At 34.8% G+C, this 18600-nt stretch overlaps 1 protein-coding gene across 1 annotated transcript in view; it reads left to right on the top strand.

Moving 5' to 3' along the window:
- CENPK (centromere protein K) overlaps positions 1–18600 on the top strand; it is a 23864-nt gene extending 5264 nt beyond the window's left edge. The window contains exons 4-10 of the mRNA XM_076362200.1: positions 3068–3140; positions 7460–7506; positions 9313–9395; positions 9513–9611; positions 9893–10034; positions 14388–14441; positions 17440–18600. Coding sequence (XP_076218315.1) covers positions 3068–3140; positions 7460–7506; positions 9313–9395; positions 9513–9611; positions 9893–10034; positions 14388–14441; positions 17440–17598 — 657 coding nt within the window. The 3' untranslated portion in view covers positions 17599–18600. The remainder of the gene's footprint in view (positions 1–3067; positions 3141–7459; positions 7507–9312; positions 9396–9512; positions 9612–9892; positions 10035–14387; positions 14442–17439) is intronic.

Here is an 18600-nt window from a genome sequence, read left to right as displayed (position 1 = left end):
TTTCTTTGCAGCTTTACTGAAGCACATCATACCCTTGTAATTAATACTTAGACTTTCAGGATATGCTTTTCTTAAACTGTCATAGCAAGACAATGATTAAATGGAGTTGCAAAAATGAAGATTAATCTTAAGATTGCACTTCATAATAGAAAATAGGGAAGAGACAAAAAGGTCATGTTATATCCTCTGTCAGCAACTTTCATGGGATTTTATTGCAGCCCTAACATAGGCACTTGTATTGACCCAGGAAACTACAGACCTGTTAGTCTAACCTCAGTTCCTGGAAAAATTATGGAGAAGATTATACTGGGTGCTATTGAAAGACACTTAAAGACTAATGCAATCATCAGGCACAGTCAACATGGGTTCACAAAGGGAAAGTCCTGTTTAACTAATTTGATACCCTTCTATGATAAGGTCACCTGCCCAGTGGATGAAGGGAAGGTGGTGGATGTAGTTTTTCTGGATTTTTAGTAAGGCTTTTGACACTGTCCCTCACAGCATCCTTCTGGACATGTTGTCCAACTGTGAGATGAGCAGGTACACAGTGTTTTCGGTGAAGAACTGGCTGGATGGCAGGGCTCAAAGGGTTGTAGTGAATGGGGCTGCATCTGGCTGGTGGCTAGTCACCAGCTGTGTTCCTCAGGGTTCAATTCTAGGGACAGTTCTGTTCAATATATTTATCAATGATCTAGCTGCAGGAGTTGAATGTACCATTAGCAAGTTTGCTGATGATACCAAACTGGGAGGTGCTGTTGACTCTCTTGAGGGACAAGATGTCTTGCAGAGGAATCTAGGTAGATTGCAGCATTGGGCAATCATCAGTGGCAATCAACATTTAACAAGAACAAATGTTGGATTCTGCACTTGGGACGGAGTAATGCCAGGCACAACTATAAACCGGGAGAGGAGTGGCTGGAGAGCATCCCTGCAGAAAGGGATCTGGGGGTGCTGGTCTGATGCTAAGGTCAATATGGGTCAGCAGTGTGCCCTGGCAGCCAAGAGGGCAAACCGCATCCTGGGGTGCACCAAACAGTATAACCAGCCAGTCAAAAGAGGTAATTCTCCTGCTGTATTCGGCGTTGGTGCGGCTTCACCTTGAGTACTGTGTGCAGTTCTGGGGCCCACGATTTAAGAAGGATGTGAAGGTCCTTGAATGTGTCCAGAGGAGGGCAACAAAGCTGGTGAAAAAGGGCTGGAAGGCATGTCCTGTGAAGAGTGGCTGAGGACTTTGGGCTTGTCTAGTTTGGAGAAAAGGAGGCTGAGGGGCGACCTCATTGCTCTCTACAGCTTCCTGAGGAGGGGACATGGAGAAGGAGGTTCTGAGCTCTTCTCCCTGCTACCCAGTGACGACACATGAGAATAATTCAAAGCTGTGTCAGGGGAGGTTCAGACCGGACATTAGGAAGTGTTTCTTTACTGAGAAGGTGGTCAAACACTGGAACAGGCTTTGCAGAGAGGTGGTTGATGCCCCAAGCACGTCAGTGTTCAAGAGGTGTTTGAACAATGCCCTCAATAATATGCTTTAACTTTTGGTCAGCCCTGAATTTGTCAGGCAGTTGGACTAGATGATCATTGTAGGTCTCTTCCAACTGGGACTATTCTATTCTGTTTTCATTGTAGCTGGCAGAGAAGCTATGTGTTTTTTTCCTTGCTGTTGACACTGTCACTAATGTTCATTCCTTAATCACCTCAAGACTGTAATCTTGCAGTGTACTCTCTATGGTTTTATCCTTTAAATTTGGAGACTGATTCTGGTCTGTGATGTAATGGATTACTTACTGAGCAGCATACTTTGCTAGGAATGTATATAGGGCATGAGAGGGAGACATCTGTACATATTTGCTGTATGTATTTGTCTGTTGAAAAGATGGTCCTTGATTTAAGGTTGCTGAATGGTAGTATTAATTTATCTGAAAGTTTTTTGTCCAGTTGCTGGAATATCTAGAACGTTTCGTACATCCTTTTTTATCAATTTTAAAGGAACAAAGAATGAGCTGATGTCAAGAGTAGTGCTCCATTACAAAAGAGATGACACCACCTGATGTAGAAAATAAGAAATGTTTGTATGGTGATTATTTCTTTTGCTTTGGGTTTGTTTTCTTCTCCTTTCTTTTATAAGGTTGTCTTTTGAAGATGCACTTCATAAAGTTATTTTGACTAGTGAAAAGCTAAGTCTAAGTTGTCAATTCTTGATATTTTTATTATAAGAACTTGGCTGATGATTCTTAGTATATTTTTCTCTTTAGTTGATGTAAAGCCAAATGCAGTCTGCAGTGCTTTTTACAGAATGCTTGACCATATCAGCAGTACCTTTTGTATTTAAATGTATGCTTAATTTATCAGGTTACTTGTAATATGATATCTAGATGTAATTTACAATGTATTTGAAGAAAAATTATAGGTGTAGTCCTCAGTTTCAGGAAGTGGAATAGTAATAATGAATATATGCTTTCTCCAGAACATAGTAAGATACTAAAATAAGTACATCTTTAAAAATCTATGGTTGTTTAATTTGGGGTTTTTTAATAAACTTGTGAACTGGTGTTTTTCTTATTGCTCCTATATTTTCAGTAATTACAGTGAGCTAGAGCACTAGTTCTAAAGCATTTTTTGTTGAGTCCACAGGTGTGGTTTTGATAGAAGATTTATTTGAGTACTGGTTTTTTGGAAGCCAATCTTTTGTGTAGTCATCAAGCACAGTCCATTTAACCTTAAATGTGTATCAACCATGCATCTGGAGTAGTGGGGATGTGAAGTATTGTCATTGGTTCTAGTGGCTCATGTTCAGTTGTGGTCATTGTCTGATATTACAGAAGAAATTAGGAGAAAAATTCCAACTCTGACTACTTCTGATTTCCTCCTTTTGAAAAAAGCATCAACATGTTTCTTAATCCCTGCAAGTGGCTTTTTAAACCTTTTGAAGGACTAAGTGGTCTATTGTAATAGATGCTCTTTTGTTTTCTGCTGTATAAACTTAATAATTGAATTTCTATCCCGTACTATCTCATTTTACTCCAATGCAACTCAACACACTTCAAAAGATGCTTCTTTTCTTGTTATACAGCTTTCCTTGTTAATGATGCGAGTGAAAGCTTTAACAGCGGAATACAATCAATGGCAAAAAAGAAGTCCTGAATGTAAGTAACTGCTTCCATGTAAGGTATACTCATACAAATTTCTGCAAAGTCTCTTTCATCTAGGCATCTTAAACTGTGTATATATTAAATGTCTAACTGTATTTTCATACTATAACTACTTAAATATTAAATTAAATACTTCCCACAGTAGCATGTATGTTTCATTTCTATATTCTTTTTGCACTTCAGTTCTAAATGAACTTAAAATTCAAAGTTAATTCTATTTAACTTAATATTATGATTCTGGACAAATAAATGCATTATTCATACCACCATTCATCAGTCAGTTTAATGGAAGAAAAACGGTTAGCAGATCTCCTAACAAAATAACTACAGTTCATTGTGCTGTTACCCTCATTCAGGTTTCTCCTTTCTGTGATGGTTTCTTCTCCATCTTTCATTTGTATTTCCTTTTTAGGACAGAACTACTTTGGCAAAGAATTTTGTGTTCATTTTGTCTTTTAAGAAGCTGATATATCTTTTTTCTTTGCATGTATTGCTAATAAACTAACAATAATTTACCCAGACATGTTTTTAACCATACCTCCTTTGATTATTTTTTTTTATTACTGTGTTGTGGTTTAACTACAACATACTGCTTCACAAAAGTGTGTTGTATTATGATGTACTAGCTGAAACTTAGAAGTAAACCTTTAGCGGTAAGCCTGTTACACCACAATAAAATATCTAGCTTGGATTTAACAGGGGTCAGAGATTTCAGGTCAAGAAAAGGTGGTAAAAGATACTCAGTTTATTTTAACAACACAGGAACCCAGGTTACTTATTGATCCTGAGAAGCACAAACCACTGAGACAAGTGGTAGCTCTTACATTTGTTAGGCATTATCAGTCAAATGGTATAAATTCCTCAGTTCTTCAAAATTTTTTGTACATAAGGATCAGTGCTGACTGATTTCACTCTGTTGCAAGGCTGATGTGGTCAGACACGGAAAATAAAACCATTCGGAATCTAAGTGTGAGTAAAGTAATCTGTTTTTTCAGATGTCCCATTTGGAGACCACTAAAACAGTTCACACTACGCTATCATTAGTTTTCTGGTAGCACTCACTGTTATGTCTCCTGTCAAGGAACTGTTAGCACCTTTCAACCCAGTAAAACTTATTAGTTAATCTTTAAATGGATACATTGACTCATTTGAATATTTTTATGCCAGAAGAAGCTTGGTTTTCTTAGTGTTTACAAAATGATAGGAATGTGTTTTAGATGGCAAATGGTGATTTCCAATATGTTGTCACTTGGCCACATTGGAATGCATTTTCAGACGAACATGAAAGAAGCTGGAGAAGTGGCTTTAAAAGCTCATGTACTTGCTGCATATTGTGATCAAATAATAGGAGCTGGAAAAAAATAAGTATTTCTTCTTTCTTATAAATAGATATTGTTGCTCTGTTAGAATAACTTCATAGTTCATGTGCTTTGTAAGCCCATCTCTAAAAATGGTGAGCCTCAAAAGCTTCTTAGAGGTATGTAGACCAGAAGTATGACATTGAATGAATTTGGGAAATACTGGTTCTTGGCTGCTGCTTCTGAATAAACTGCTGGATTAAAGCAAATGAATTGAAAGCACTTACAGTTTTTATCTGGATAAAAAACCTAGAGATGTTAGGTTTCCTGACTAAAATATGTAATTATTTTAAACTTTAAGCTATTTACTTAAAAATATTCTTGGGGCTTGACCTATTTTTATTGGCTTGCTGACTTGCTTTGCTCAACCATTCTTACTTGTTCCCAGGTGATAAGATTTATTATTAGAAATCTTAATTTTGTACTAGAGAAATGATCTATGCATATTATAATGCAAATAATATTTTGCAGCCAAAGCTTTGCCTTTTTGGCTACCTTTCTGAGGGAAGAAAAAAAGTTGCTGCTAAGAATTTGAATAGAGTTATAGTGCTTGTATGAAAATGAAGTCTACTGTGCTTACATCTTCTCTGTCCATCTTGGCTCCTTTCTACCTACTGTTTGTTTTGAAGGAGGAATTACTTAATTGAAAACATAGCCTGACATCCATGCTCTATTAGTAAATTGTATGAAATTAGTATTTCTGCTATGTCTGTTTAGATAAATTCAGGCAGTCTTGTTACTTTGGTTTCTGCTTTTAGTAATGGCCAGTTAATTTCTTGTAAATGAGGGCCTGTCAGCATTTAAACTTTAAACCTTATTTTCAGAGGTTGTAACTTGGCAGTTCTACATTTCTTTGGGCACAACATTGGCAAACAGACTTGAATCCACAATGCAAATTTTATTTTTGCAAAGCTTTTTAGTTTAGTCTCTTGTTTGTTCTCAATTTCTGGTACTATTTATGTAGCTCTAGAGCTGCTAAATCAGCTGAATTAAAACTTCTTAACAAGTGTGTGGCTCATAAAAATAGAATTTAACTTCTACTTTTGCAAAATAAGGAAGTGGAAGCAACCATATTTTAAACCATATAAAACAGTTGTGGTCTCTGCATAATTTCTATTTTTCTTTGCAAAATACCAGTATTCTGCCAAATTCCTCTTATTTTAATAGGAGTTTCTGTATAAACATGCGCATAGTAGTTGCTTTTACATTCTTAGCATCTGGTAGTATTTTGCTTAGTAATTGTACTATGTATCACTAGGCAATCCTGTTTGACATTTGATTTTTGCAAGTGTAGTGATTCATAACTGAAAAAGCTTTAGCTGATAGTAGGCAGGGCAACCTGTGTTCTTTACAGTAGCACCTGCCATAAATGTGTTGTCCCAGTGTCTTATATCTGCACTGTTCCTTCACTAAATGAGGGTTAGTGATTTCTTTCCTAGGAAGATGTGACCTTCTATTCTGATACTCACACAATATGAATATTGAATGGGAAGTACATACTCAGGATTAGGTATCTAAAAATTAAGTGTTAGAAACCAATAGTAGAAATTGATAATTCCAGGTAGCGAGGGCTCACAATAATCATGTTGCGGGGGGGGGGGAGTGGCAAGGGGAAGAGTTGTATGGGTTTCTTGCAATATGCCAGTGAATGTGAATAAAAGCGCACCGATGAATTTCATCATGTGTATGTAGGATATTCGTGTCACTAAAGAAATCTTGCTCTAATAATAGCCCAGACAACTACCTCCCACAGCTCTTAAACATAAGCTTAATTTGGGAGCACTCTACTCAAATTTTGTGTCAAGATTTAGAGACAGTTTATTCTCTAAGTAAAAGGGATTTTCTTGTGACATGTAATTTAATGTATTTTGAACTCAGTAGTCTTGCTGATTTTCATCTCGGAACAAATGCTGCTTTTAAAACTACAAATCTAAGGCTTCTCAAAATTTGTGGAGATAAAAACTAAAATAACCAAAAAAAGTACTTTTATAAACTTTAGAAATCAACTGTGTTGTATTTAGGAGATATTTAATGCTTTTATGAGAGAGTTAGGGGTTTTCCTTTTTGTTAAAGGAAAAGCTTTTATAGAAGTAATTATTTTTAAGATTAGAGATTTGGAGCCCAAGTTTGGGCAAAAAATATCCTCATCATATTAAACTTAAATCTGTTAGAGTAGCTTTCATTTCTTCTGTTAATAGATCCAAATGCTTCACTTCTGAAAAAGTCAAACGTTTATGCAGATGCTGCAAGTTGACATGGAACTGAGAATTGATTGGAGTCCATTGAAGGCTACCAAATACAACAATTCACTTTTTATTCAGAAAATCTGTGAGCCATAAATCACTGCATTTTGCAGAAGCATTCTGGGGAAACATTGCCACATCCTTGAATAGTACCGTACTTACCCTTAAGTTCTGCTGTTGCTCAGGGTTGGAGTTAGGATATTGGCTTTGCTGGGCATTTCATCTCCCTACATGTAGCTGTTCTTGTGAACAGTAAGGATGGTGACATGCTTTTGAAGTTCTTTAAATCTGATAGGTTTTACAACCCTGATCAAGCATTTGGGAGGCTGTTTAACAAGGAATTGGAAGACTGGAAGAATTTCATTGCCCACATTGGTAATGTTGATGGAATCCCTTCCACTGAAAAAATCAGGCTTGCTTATCTTGAAGTATGACTCGTTCACATTTCAATATTGTGTACCTGAGCTACTTCAGGTATAAAAAAATAACGCAGAAGCATTAACACCACCACACTTTTTTCAGTCTAATTTAACTTGCTGAAAAGTGACAGTAGGTTCACCCAGAGGACACCACAGAATGTGGTTAAACTGCTGCTGACAGCCAAGCTAGTTTTTTAGATGCTACACAAGTTTCTCTGTAGGTAGGCTGCTTTTTTGATATAAACAAGTCTATATCATCCAGTGCAAAAACCCCAATTTATTTTATTTTTCAGTAATTTCTACCAATCCAGATGTACTGTTAGCATTAGGAAAAGAAGAGGTAAGTCTTTTTGTTTGTTAAGAGGTAATAAAATTCCATTGAAAAAGAAATGAAAAAGGAAAAGGAAAAAGTATATACAATTGCTGCATTTTCCTGTGACTACTCCTGTGGTGGACTATTGGTAAGATACTGTGTATGTTTCTTCAGGCATTGTTGTTCTAATGTGTTTTTTTTTTCTTCCCCTGTACTATAACAACTAAAATTTCCTAGTTGTAATGAATGATCTTTTAAACAAAAAGTCTTTGTATATTGCATTTCATACTTGATATAAAATAATGTAACATGGTGTTACACAGAGGAGTCAGTATTCTTAGATCTGGAGTTCTGTGGCAATAATTTGCAAATATTTTGTTCTTCCACCTTTGGAAGAAGGAACAAATCAAGAATGTCTTAGGGGTAGCGTTACACTATATTGATTGGACGTTGGTATGCAACATGACCTGAGAATATTCCTGTAGCTATGGCTTCAGGAAAAAAAAACTTTTTGGTTTTCTTCTTCCTAGCAGCTTTCTTCCCTCCAGTATCACTCACAACAGGGAACCCAACTCCTGTTCAGAGTCACTATTAACAAGTTGTTTGGTTACACACTTTCATTTGACTGTATTGCTATGGCATGTTTTATCTGATATCCCATTTTGTGGCCTATTTTGTTGAGGATTCTAATTTTTTTTTTCCCAGATGTTGCATATATAGAGCATATTTGCTTCTGTAGAATATTTTCACAATTTTTATTTCTTTGAGCTAAATAAAAGTTCTCATAGTTTGTATGGAAGGAGACAAAATACATCCAAATCATAGGTTTATATTAAAAAAAAAAAACAAACACTAAACTATTAGAAATACTACTTTGTAGAACATAATGCACTAATGAAAGACCCAGTCCACTGAGAGTCCACTGTTCCCTATCTTTAGCAGCGCATATAACTTCTGGCTGCAGTAGTTTTATTTCTCCTCCTTTTCTCTCCCAAATATGTCCGTATCACTGAGGACCATTTAATTCATGGATGCAATTAGTCTTTCTTTGCGGCATCTTTGTTTTCCAAGTGCACCAACATCTTATGTTGGTGCAATTAGCATGGATTCATTCTTGCAAACATAGAATCATAGAATCATTGAGGTTGGAAAAGACCTCTAAGATCATCGAGTCCAACTGTCGACCCAACACCACCACCCACTAAGCCATGTCCCTAAGTGCCTCATCTACTCGTCTTTTAAATACCTCCAGGGATGGCGACTCAACCACTTCCCTGGGCAGCCTGTTCCAATGTTTAACCACTCTTTTTCAGGAAAGAAATTTTTCCTTACATCCAATCTAAACCTCCCCTGGTGCAACTTAAGGCCATTTCCTCTTGTCCTATCGCTAGTTACTTGGGAGAAGAGACCGACACCCACCTCACTACAACCTCCTTTCAGGTAGTTGTAGAGAGCGATGAGGTCTCCCCTCAGCCTCCTCTGCAAACAGCTGCAATGATTTAGACAACACAGCTCTGGTGCTGTAGATGTCTTCTCCTCAGTCTTTTCATCAGATGAGCAGTTCATGTGTGTGTGCTCCATAATCTGCTTCAGGTAAAATCAACTATGTTTTACAGAGCTTCAATAAGACATTAATGAGCAACTGGTGACGGTAACATTTTAAATAGCTCCAACTGGATTTAAAAATAGCGTGTCACTCTATAGCCGTATTTCTTAAGAAACCACAGATAATTTTGGCCCTCTTTACCAGATTTACAGATGTAACCTTACATAGAACAAATACTACAGACTGGGCTATATGCGAACTGTAGGTTTATTTTTACTTTTTTATAGTTGCAGAAAGTAAAGAATGATCTTGAAATGGTGCTGTCAACAGTTCAGTCGAAGAATAAACAACTGGAAGAAGATCTGAAAAGGTAATATAATAATTTGGACTTATGAATGCTGTAAGCTTTTTTACCACTTTTTTTTTTTTGACTGTCCAGGAAAACTATTTATTTGTTATGTCACTTCCTACTTTTCATGTTTCAAAGAGAACAGCAGTGGCATGAGGAACAGGAGCAGATACTAGATACTCTTAATGGAATTGAAGAAGAGACAAAAACCCAAGTTGAACAACTTTCCAAAAAAAGGTATTTCTACAGTGTTGAGTTTTTATATTGAAGAATTTAAATATCAACAAGAGCAAATGAGCAAACAAACTCTTAAAACATACTTCTTGTTTTGTTAAATAGATCAAATAACTCAGTAATCCATATTCGAAACATGGAAAATATTGCTACTGTCTGCTTATATGCTGTGACTGAAGATGTTGAACTTATAACAATAGAAAAGAAGGGATTTTTTTACTTAAGAAGAACTTTTTAATTATTTTATTGAATTTCATATTCTATTGCTATGTTTTTACTATTAGTCTGAATATTAGAGCATTTCATGAACTGCAAAATAAAATGTTGAAACTAAAGATATATAAGGAAGAACTCTTGAATGCTCTGGGTGAATTCCTAGAAGAACATTTTCCGCTTCCAGAGAAAGGTGGAAGTGCTAAGAAGAAGGTAAGATTTTCTTAGTAATTATTAAATTTGGAATGTTCAATTTCTGTTTAATTAGATGCAATATCTTTTTAAAGTCAGTAGCATAGAATCTGCAGTTATATTGAAGTAACTATAGTTCTTACAGCTGATCTTTTAGGTTTAATTGATATTTTTCAGGTTAGTTTATATTATTTAAGGCTGTTCCCAGCTGGATATTTTCTTTTTAATGCATATCCTTTACCCACTGAGATGCATAGCAATGTATTGTATTTCTTACTGAACTGCAAGCTGTGCCAAATTTGGAAACGGTGAGGGGTTTACTCCAAATTGTTCCATTTCTTCTTTACTGGACTAGGCAAGTGGATTCATATTTTCCTTGGCAAAGCAAATTTTAATTGTCTAACAATGTTTTTGGAACAGTAATAAGAACAAGTGTTTATAATTACAGTGTAGTTTGGAATGTTAACCATCAGTTTCTGTTCAGGCAAACTGGGCCAAAAATTATCTTGAAACTTTAGGGGAAAATAGGCAGTCAGGGAGTATTTTGCATAATAAATTCAAAGTCTGCAGTAAAAATAAAACTTTTACCATTGCTATTTGAAAGAATAGTTACAAAAAAGCTACAAAAAAGGCAGGCGTTGATTTTGATTTCAGACAGACTTAAGAATACAGAAATAAAAAGGGTTTCTTTAATCCAGTTCCCTGTTATTTCAGACAACCCCATAATATAATTTCTTAAATATTATCACTGAGGTCCATTTTAAAACGAATTATTTTTGTTACTACTGTTTCTATTGGGGTATGTTCTAGTACCTCAGTACTCTGGTTAGAAACTGTCCCCTAACTTCCAGTCTAAATTTATTTATGTCTAACACAGATCCATGTATTCTTACACCAGTATTGTCCTTAGAATAGCTCTTTTTCTTTCTTATGTTTATTCCTCCTGATATATTTATGGACAGCAATCTTATACCCTCTCTTTCTTTGTTTTGCTAATTGAACTAGCAAACCTTTCTTGTTCTGTAACATAATTTTTTTCAATTCCCTGGCTTATCCTAATAATATCCATTTTCTATATTTGCTTCCAATTGGATTAATCTTTTTTGGAACCTGGTAAAAAACAATATTATGAACAAAACTGCTAGCTAACAGTCATCACAAAAGCAACTGATTACACCCTTGTCTTTTTCTTCCTGTTATTTCCAACTGATGAACCCTAGCTTTTAATTAAAAAAAAAAAAACTTGTTTTTGCATAGAAGTATATATTTTGCACATAAAAATACCAAATGGAGCCTTCAAGGCATGATGTCCATTTTCAAAGTCTTACTCAACCATCTTCAAACATCTTATTCTATTATATCTTAGTTATTCTGCATATCAATGCCTTCCAGTTTCCTGCTATTACTAAATATAGTAACATTGTAATATTAACAATGTACTTTGTTCCAACATTAAGAAATTAAAACTTCATTTAAATTAAAGCTTAATTAACACTCGTGTTTCAATCGTATATTTCCTGATTTTAGCCTGATACGTCATCTCCCTATTTGCTGGTTCTCATTCATCCTACAATTGTTCTAGGACATGTCTCTTCAAACACTAATGAGTCCCAGATGCATTTTAAGCAATTGCCCATTTTCCCATATATATCATTATTTCCTATAATGAGATAAACCAATTTATTTGCTCCCATTTATGTGATGTCATAGAAAAACATGGGCTGAAAGTGACCTCTCGATCTTCCATTCCAACACCATCATCAAGGTAGTGCCAATGTCAAAGTTGGATTGAGTTGCTCATGGTCATATCCAGCTGTGTTTTAAATACAAGAAACAGTGAATTCATGTGTGTGTTTCAGAATTCTGAGGAAGATTTTATGTAAAATCTCCCGCCCCAGAGCAAAATCAACTGCCTGAATTTTCTCAGCCTCTGTTATACCTACTGTCAGAAATTCTTACTAGCTACCCTGCCTTCATCTCTCTTCCATGCAATTTTCCTTAGTAAAATCTAAAGAAAAAAATAATCACCCAAGGTGTTTGGGATTAACTAATCCTTCCCCTGCTCACAGAAGCTCACCTTCTACCTTTCCTTTTTACTTAATGTAAAATTTATTTTGACCCATTTCCAAGCAAGGTCTTGTCTTTTCTTAGTTTTAATTTTATTTATGCATTTCCTGGACTCTTGAACACAGTTTGTCTTCTAGCAAGTCTTTCTTTTCACTCCTTGTGAATTCATAGCTTCTTCTCTATCTTTTTACTAAGCTGAATCTCAATGGCTCAACTGCAGGTCCCCTGTAATCCGCATCGAAGTGATTAACTGTGAAGGCAGGAGAGACAGCCATTTTCACCTATATTGTTTTCTTTATTGTGTCAGAAATACAAATTGACAGCATTAGCAATGAAATTTGCTGCTACATTTTTTTGGAGCATGCTATTCACATCTATTATCAGCTTGGTTCACCACTGTGGAAGTACCGAAGTCTTAACTCTGTATATCCGTAATTTTGCTTCACTTCGTGAAAGATTCTTGTGTTCTCAGCAGTTCTGTGTGAGGGCAAATGTGTAGGGCTGACATCCGTAGGGCACAGCTCCAGAGTAGTGCAGACTGCTCCAAGCCTCTGTTCTGGTTCCACCCTCCTTTCACCAGGCACCTGCGTCTGGGATTGGGAATGGGCAGGAAGACTGAATCACAGCAGCCCAGGTTAGCTTCTGTTGCCATGGTCCAAGACCTTTAGTATAGGTAGTGACTGAGGTAAGAACTATCTTGCATTTTAAATCTTGGATTTAAAAAAACCACATTTTTTTTCAAGATAAGAAATATGAGAAGTCATATGTTGAGGAATATTCTTTATGCCAATCTATCTCATGGAAGGGAGAAGTTGCCTTTCAGGTTAAATAAATAAATGCTGAGCATCCTGCTTAGAAGTGACTTCATAAGCATTAATTAATTAGAGGTATCTATTATATTGGTGACACTTAAATATGTAAGTAATATAATTTTATAAAACAATATACACAATGTATATTATAAACCTAGAAAAGTAAGTTTGCTAGTTCTGTGAGAGTGCAAACCTTTTTACACTAATATCCTTAGAATTTTATTCTTTGGATATCAGTTTCAGTAATTACTGAAGTCATAACCTAATTTCAACTTTGAAACATGAATATTGAACCCACTACTTAAGTTACGAAGTAATATTTTTGGCCAAGGAAATACAACAGACGAGGCTACAAAGAATCTTTGTGATTGCTCCAAGGAAGCTTTTGCAGCTTCTTAGTGTCGATTCTATTTCCTCAGCCTCGTATCAAGATAAAGGCACAAAGATAGGTATTATTGAGCCTTACCTCTGTGGTTTGCAAGATTTCCATGGAGCAGGCAGTATGTCTCCGTTGTGGCTTTCTGAAAGTGAGAATATTAAGAACTGTGACTGGAAAAAAGCAGCCAGAACTTGCCTTTTACAAATTCTTCTTTATTGCTTGTATTCTTCTGTTCCAGAAGTGGAGTTCATATAAGGTGTTGCACATCTGTTAGTATCTTAGACTTAAGCTGACATACTCAACAGCAGTGCTGAAAATACAGCACTGGTGGCTGCTTAATCTCCTTTATTTTGTTGAATGTGAAGTGGAAGGGGAAAAAGGATAAAATTGAAAAATAAAAGAATCAGGTTCACTGTGCAACAGCACAAGCAGTTTTGTTGGTATTGCTGCCTAAGGGAATCCCTGTCAATTTATAGGCAAATGGCTTGATTTGCTTGCTGCAAATAAAAACAAGTAATCTTCTAATGGATTGCTGTACAAATGATAATTTATCAAGGACTTTTTTTTCCAAGTTTTTAATGATTCTATCTCTTAAGCTTGGCTGATTTTTTTTTTTTTTTTAATCAGAGTAAAAGTAAACAAATATTCATCAGCAAATCATGAAAAAATACTAAGGCACTATGAACTCAAGTCCTGAGCTGTGTCAAATTTGCATTGTAAACATTTTTCTAAAGTTCAAGAAAAACTTCTTTTTTCCCTAACAGATCATATTCATAGAATGTTTTGCACTGCACTACATTTATAAATATGGTGTACTTGGTTTTATTTAAATGTAAATCCAGGTAGATATACTATGATCACTTAAGATTAATCTTTTTTAATAATTAATTCAAAAAATATTACATTTAAAGTCTATAATATTGAACTGGTAGATGAATGATTTAAATACTACCTTGTATTTTTGTCATGACTAAATCTAAGTAAGTCTTCATCTGTTGTGTACTATGCAATCAAATAATTGTGTGATTATTTTTCTTTTTCAATTAACAATTTTCCTGACAATTTTTCCAGTTTTGGTTTCTGTTAACTTGGCTGGGGGGGTGATTATCTCTGCAGAATTCTTCTGAAGAGCCAGCTGTAGAATTGATAACACTGCATGAAATTTTAGAGGTAAGATGGTTTTGTTACGTAGAGATTTGAGGGATTTTCCAATAATCAGATTGGATGATAGTATATTAAAAAGATAAATAACAGTATATGATGTACAGTTAAGATCGTTAATTGAAAAGTAGAATGTTTAAGAATGTTATGTCAGATTTCTATTTTAATTCCTATCAAATTATACCCCTAATTTTTAACAAGAGATGTGGTAATAATTTAGATAAACTGAAGATTTAGTTAAGCTGGAGAATGATTATTCCTTGTGTCTTAATTTTATAATTATAATTTTGAAGAAGTCTTATGAGCCTTAGCATTTGTCTCCCCTAATATGAGCCACTATGCTTAACAAAAATATCAATTGTTCCATTTCATGCTGTATTTTGTACTGTTTCAATAAAGGTATTTCTGAAATATAATACAATAACAGTTATAAAAGGACCAGTTAATGTGTAGTCTCATGTATTAACTGGAGTACCTTCTCATACGAGGAAATCAATTAATCTGATTCATGCATTTCTAATTGGTTTTATAAGTATGCCAGCATTGCTTAGTGTGTATTTTTAATCACAGTGCAATTTATGAATTTGAATTGCAAAGCATAATTTTGAAGGAGCATTAAAAATCTTTTCAGTAGCATTGTTCCTTCTTGTCTTAAATGTAGCATTTGAAGTGAAATTTCCTATTCCTCCTTCATCCTCACTGTTCAGGCAGTTGTAAGCATCACTGTGTAAGACCTCCGGGGTTGGGGGGAAGTTTTGTCCTGAGGGAAAACTTGATGAATAACAACTTTCTGGTATTAAGATGCTATGATCTGGTCACTGTGACATTGTTGTACTTTAGTTTAAAGCCCAGACTTCGAGCTTACATAATCAAAATCATTTTACATGCTTCAAGTATCTCAGCATGCCTATTAATGCCAAATTAGGCAGAGCTTGAAAACAGATCAGAATTTAAAATAGCCACATTCCCTATGGAATTAAAATTTTAAAGCTCTTCTAATGCTTTAAAATTGCCCTTCATATTTTTCTGACATTGTTAATCTCCTCAAAATATGAACACATCCAAGTAATGTCTGATTTCCATTTGGAAGAACATACTACTTCCAAAAATTCAGACTTATTTTTAATTTTAACTATCTTGGCGTAAACTGTCAATGTCCCTTATCTTTGTTTTATGGGTTTTCTTTTTGTTGAGCAACTTGGTTCTAGCTTCAAGTGCCTGTTAAATTTCAAAAGTGTTTTCTTAGATACAGATAATAGTTTCTTAAAGAGACAAATGCGAAGTCATCTTTGTATTATAGTTACAGACTTAGGATTTGCTGTTGTAAAAATGTAATTCATTCACAGAATTACAATCAGTGTATGTGTTCCTAACCATGTCTCCTCAATCTCCATATGTTTTGTTAAATAATGAAAGTGTACATTTTTAATAAATACACTTTGACAAGCTAGGTGTATACATTTATATTACATAGGTATATCAGTACCTACTTCATTAAACTAGCGTAAGTGGTAAGCAAGCAGTAACCTCTTTTCTCATGTAAACCTCAATTTTTGTTAGACTACTTTTTATTCCAGTAATGAACTGTAATTTTTTACAAGTGTAGTAATTCTTGTCCTTTTAAGCAGTTTGAGGATTATTCCCTTCTGATTGAGAATTTAGTGAACTCATTTAAGATTTGAAAGACTGTTTACAATACGAATGTATGTAAAGCTACAGCCATAAAGGCTGTTTTGGAATATCAGATGTCAGAAAAGACTAAGTAACAATTCATCTAAAATAATACATTTGGAGTAAATATTCAGAATTGGGGCAGATAAGTAAAAAGACAAACTGGAATAATTCTTTGGAATGTTCTGAAAAAGAAGAGCAGTATTTTTTTTTTTAAATAGCAATGGGTGAAAAAAGATTTAAGTCTGGTAGTGAGGATTGAGTTTTTCTTTAGCAGTAAAGATGCAGACAGTATTTTGTATCTAGTGAAATCAGGAAAGCTATAACATTTAGAAGCTCTGAGTAGAAAGATGAAATATCTGGGATGAATAGAGAAAGCACAATGGTATGGGTGAGATTAAATAATCTGTACTGTCTGCAGTATTCCCCATGAGCAATATTATGAGGGCATAAACATGGTCTCCAAGAACAGAAAAAGAATCTAAAAACTGATCTTTTTTTGACTCCATTAACTAATTCTATATTTAGATAAGGAACAAAGGAGAAGTAAGGAAATATCAAGAGGAGGTGAATTGTTGTAAGGTGCTTGTGATGCCCAAATAAGAAGTGATATTAAGAATTTGGATAATCCATTTATGAGATCAGCAAAAAGATTTGATGTGCAAGCATAGTGAAGTTAAACTAGGACTGTTAAGTTTAACTTTTTACTGGTGCAAACTTACTTATTTCTAATGCTACCTACAGAGGGACACAAAATAGAGGAAAGAGTTCTTCCCAATCTAAGATGACATTTTTTTTCTTTTAGCTTATTAGTGAGATTAAATTTAGAAAAGTTGTAAGGTGGACATTCTTCTCTGCTAAAATCTGGAAGAGTGAGGGACAGTGATTTGTTGACAATAAGTCATATGGTTTTGAGGCAAGTGATTCCCAAAAATCTAGCTTTCCCTCTTGTTTAATGCTTTTAATCTTAAATTAACAGCTACTGACTTAAAGATTAATTATATAATGATTTACCACCTTCATGTTCAGATTTTTTTAGACATTTACAGTTACACTATCTAAAATCCAGTAAGAATTTTTGACAGATGGTGAAAAACTTAGTCTGGATAAAAGGAGAATTCTGCTTCTAATGTTTACATCAAAAAAGATGTAATGAAGTAAATTGGAAGTTCTTTGTTTTACTTCTACCTTGAACAGGTCTTATTTCTCCTGTAGTCTTGTATTTCTTATAATGCCTACATAAGTGTCTCATTGCAATCATTTGTATAAATTTAGTTAAAGGAGATAATCTAGCTGTTTTGTTCATTTCATAAATCTTATCCTTTTGGTCTTCCAGATTCTTATAAACAAATCAATGACCACACCACATGAACCCTATGTAACAATCAGTGACTCATTTTGGCCACCTTATATTGAGCTGCTGCTGCGATATGGAATTGCCCTGAGACATCCAGAAGATCCAAACAGAATACGCCTAGAAGCCTTTCACATGTAGCGTGACCTACGTGTTTACTGTAAAACAAAATAAAGCACCAGTACTCTTACTTGGGGGCTAAGACATACTTATGTTTTATGATAAGGTTTTTTCATATCAGCAACCTCTTCTTGTTGGATGATTTGATTATTCTTTTTCTTATTTAATAAAGTGTATATCTGGTCAGAGTGTGAAATATGAGAAAAGACAAAAAATCCTACTTTAACTGCTCAGAGTTACAGTTGGCTTTCAGTTTTATGGCAAGTGATGCCAAGATTTGCATTGTGGAGGGTTTTTTCAGTTGCTTTAATAAGATGCAAATTCAGGTAATGCATAAAGTAAAGATGTTTAACAGTCCTTTTTACTTTAAAAATCATATTTCATACATGACTTCTCTTGTATGTTACTTTTCTTAGATAGCTTTAACTCTTCTCTATTTCCTCTAGTATTTTGTTGCACTCTGTAGAGGCAAAATCTGAAATAACTCAGCTCCTCCTGTACATGGCCTTGCAGACATTTGGAACTAACAGTGAAGTATCATCTCAAGAATGTGTTTGGTTTTTTTTTCCAGAGCCTTTGCAAATAAAGCCAATAAATTTAAGATAAACACTTAGGAAAGCTGACACATCTTCCTGTGCAAAGGGCTGCAGATGTTGAGTGTGCAACTCTACAACTGCATGTTTCCGAAACAGTTCATATTGTGTTATGCTATATTGCCTAACAGTATCTGTCTTCACTTTTTCAGATCTAGTTTATCAAGGCTTATAATAGATCTCTGTTCTGTTGATTTCTACAGTTTCTAAGTTATGTCAATTGACAGTTACCTTCTAAATGCTGGCATTCTGTGTCATCCTAATCTGCTTTTCTATAGCCCTTGTTATTGTAGTCCATGGGTGCACAAATGATAACTTGCCCCATTTTACACAAATAGTCTGAAATTAAACCCCAGAATTGAAGCTGGAAATTCTACTCCTGCGTATCTATAGTGACTGTAACCGTGGAAAATAAAATATGCCTTTTAGT

This window comes from Aptenodytes patagonicus, chromosome Z, assembly GCF_965638725.1.
Source record: "Aptenodytes patagonicus chromosome Z, bAptPat1.pri.cur, whole genome shotgun sequence".
Classification (NCBI taxonomy): Eukaryota; Metazoa; Chordata; class Aves; order Sphenisciformes; family Spheniscidae; genus Aptenodytes; species Aptenodytes patagonicus.
This window is presented reverse-complemented; position numbering and strand designations above follow the sequence as displayed.